At 39.9% G+C, this 2,326-nt stretch overlaps 1 protein-coding gene across 1 annotated transcript; it reads left to right on the forward strand.

The window, feature by feature from the left end:
• Positions 1-1,379: 1,379 nt before the first annotated feature.
• On the forward strand, positions 1,380-2,326 carry LOC104893447 (uncharacterized). Its single transcript, XM_010679554.1, has 2 exons — positions 1,380-1,997; positions 2,087-2,326. The coding sequence occupies exons 1-2, from the start codon at positions 1,380-1,382 to the stop codon at positions 2,324-2,326; spliced, it is 858 nt and encodes a 285-aa protein (XP_010677856.1).

Consider the following 2,326-nt stretch of genomic DNA (forward strand, 5'->3'; position numbering starts at 1 on the left):
TTCAAAAACAGGGGAATAGTAAATTGGCGGATCATTCTGTTCGGAACATGGAACCGGTTCTGATTCTGCAGTTTGATGATGATGAGGTAAGTCCGTGTAGTCCTGAAAAGTATTTGATGTCTGCTAAATGTTTGCCTGTGATTAAAATTGATGAGAATGATATTCAATTTGAAGTTGATTATTGGAGTTCCGTAATAATTTGTTATGTGATTGGTGCGAATCCTCCTCAATATGTAATGGAGGGATTCATTAGACGAATCTGGAAGAACTACAGTGTGGAGAAGGTTGTTATGATTAAGAAGGGGGTGTTTATAGTGAGGTTCCGATCTAGGTAGAAAAGGGATGTAGTGTTAGCTGGTGGTGTGCCTTTTTTTGATAGCATACCATTGATAATGAAGGCTTGGGATGCTAATATGGATATTGAGAAGGAAAATTTTGATGTGTTGCCAACCTGGGTGCAGTTGAAAGTTGATTTCAAGTATTGGGGGGAGTAATGTATAAGAAAACTGGTAGCTCCTGTAGGGAAGTTTGTGAGAGTGGATAAGGCAACAGAGATGAGAGAAAAATTGCAATATGCCAGGGTATTGTTAGAGGTGAAGGTGGATCATGAATTCCCGGATCAAATCTCTTTTGTGAATGAAAAAGGGATTGATGTTGTGTTTGAAATACATTATGAATGGAAACCTGTGATGTGTGATGTATGTCATCAACTGGGGCACTCTAAGGAGGAATGTAAAAAAGTAAGAGTGCAGCAAAGGTGGCAACCAAAAGCTCAGGTGCCAAATGTAAATGTGGCTGAACTCGAGAAGTAATTGTTTCAAAGAAGTTAAACAACCAGCAAGGGTGGCTAAAACTCCAGTGACTGAGGTGTGTGTTGGTAATTCATTTGAGGTCCTTGCTGTAGAAGATGAAGACATTTTGGTGGGAGAAATTGTATGTGACAGGGAAGGTGGTGGATGTAAACAGAGGGGGACCCTCCAGATGGTGATGGATAGCATTCTATGTTAGAATGTCAGAGGGATCAATAAAGTCAATAAACCGAAAGATGTGACGCATCTTTTGAATCAAAGATCCCTTGGCATTGTTAGTCTCATTGAGACTAAGGTGAAAGTAGGTAAGATGGGTCAGTTATATCAAAGGCTTTTTTCAGGGTGGTGTTTTTGTACTAATTATTCTTGTCATTCTAGTGGTAGAGTAATTGTGGCTTGGAATCCATTAAGCTTTGATGTTAATATTGAATTAGTTACTGATCAGCTATTCACTGTAGAGTCTGCTCTAAAGGAAATCAGAAGCAATTTAGATGCACATTTGTGTATGCGTTTAGTAGTATTGCATAAAGGAGGAGTCTGTGGTAGGATTTGGAGGGGCTAGCTAGTTCAATGAGTGATCCATGGATTGCGATAGAGGATTTTAATTGTGTCCTCAATAAGGAGGAAAGATTTGGGGCAGCAATGAGAGATGCTGAAATGGAGGATTTTCGTAGGTGTGTTACAAAGTGTGGTATGGAGGATATAAAATCTAGTGGATATTTTTTCACATGGAATAATAAGCAACAAGAGTTGGATAGAGTGTACTGCAAGTTGGATAGGGTGATGGGTAATGCAGGATGGATGGATTTGTTCCCAACTGCTGAAGCTTATTTTATGCATGAGGGTCTCTTTGATCGCTCTCCAATTTCGGTTAGAGTGTACCCTGAGGTGAATCAGGGTAAATGTCCATTTAGGTATTTCAATATATGGAGTAAGAATCCAAGGTTCTTGGAAATTGTGTCTGAAAGCTGGAATACAGAGGTTACTGGTTCAACAATGTTCAGGGTGGTTAGAAGAATGAAGAGTGTGAAAGAGGCTCTAAAGAAGCTAAATAGGGAGGGCTTCTCTAATATTCATGTAGCTAAATCCTTGGCAAGAGAGAGGCTCAACCAGGTTCAGAAAAGAGTGCATAATGGTGAGAGGGAGGCAATTGATGCAGAAATCCAAGCTGCTGTAGACTACAGAAGAGTCCATGATTAGTATTTGTCCTTCTTACAAGAGAAGGCTAAACTGAGATGGATTCAAAAGGGTGATGCAAACACTTCTGAGTTTCATAGAGCAATAAAAAGAGGAAAATTAAGAGTAATGTGTATGGCATAAGAGCTATTGATGGTACATGGGCAGATTCACCAAATGGTGTAAAGGAGGCTTTCCTGAATTATTATAAAGGGTTGTTGGGCACTGCAGGAGAAGTGAAGGGCCAAATTTATGAAGATGTAATTGGTCAGGGGCCTGTACTTACTGATGAGCAACAGAGAGAACTACTAGAGCCTTTCACAGGCAAGATGCGAAATTGA

The sequence above is a fragment of the Beta vulgaris genome, chromosome 5, assembly GCF_026745355.1.
Source record: "Beta vulgaris subsp. vulgaris cultivar EL10 chromosome 5, EL10.2, whole genome shotgun sequence".
Taxonomy (NCBI): Eukaryota; Viridiplantae; Streptophyta; class Magnoliopsida; order Caryophyllales; family Amaranthaceae; genus Beta; species Beta vulgaris.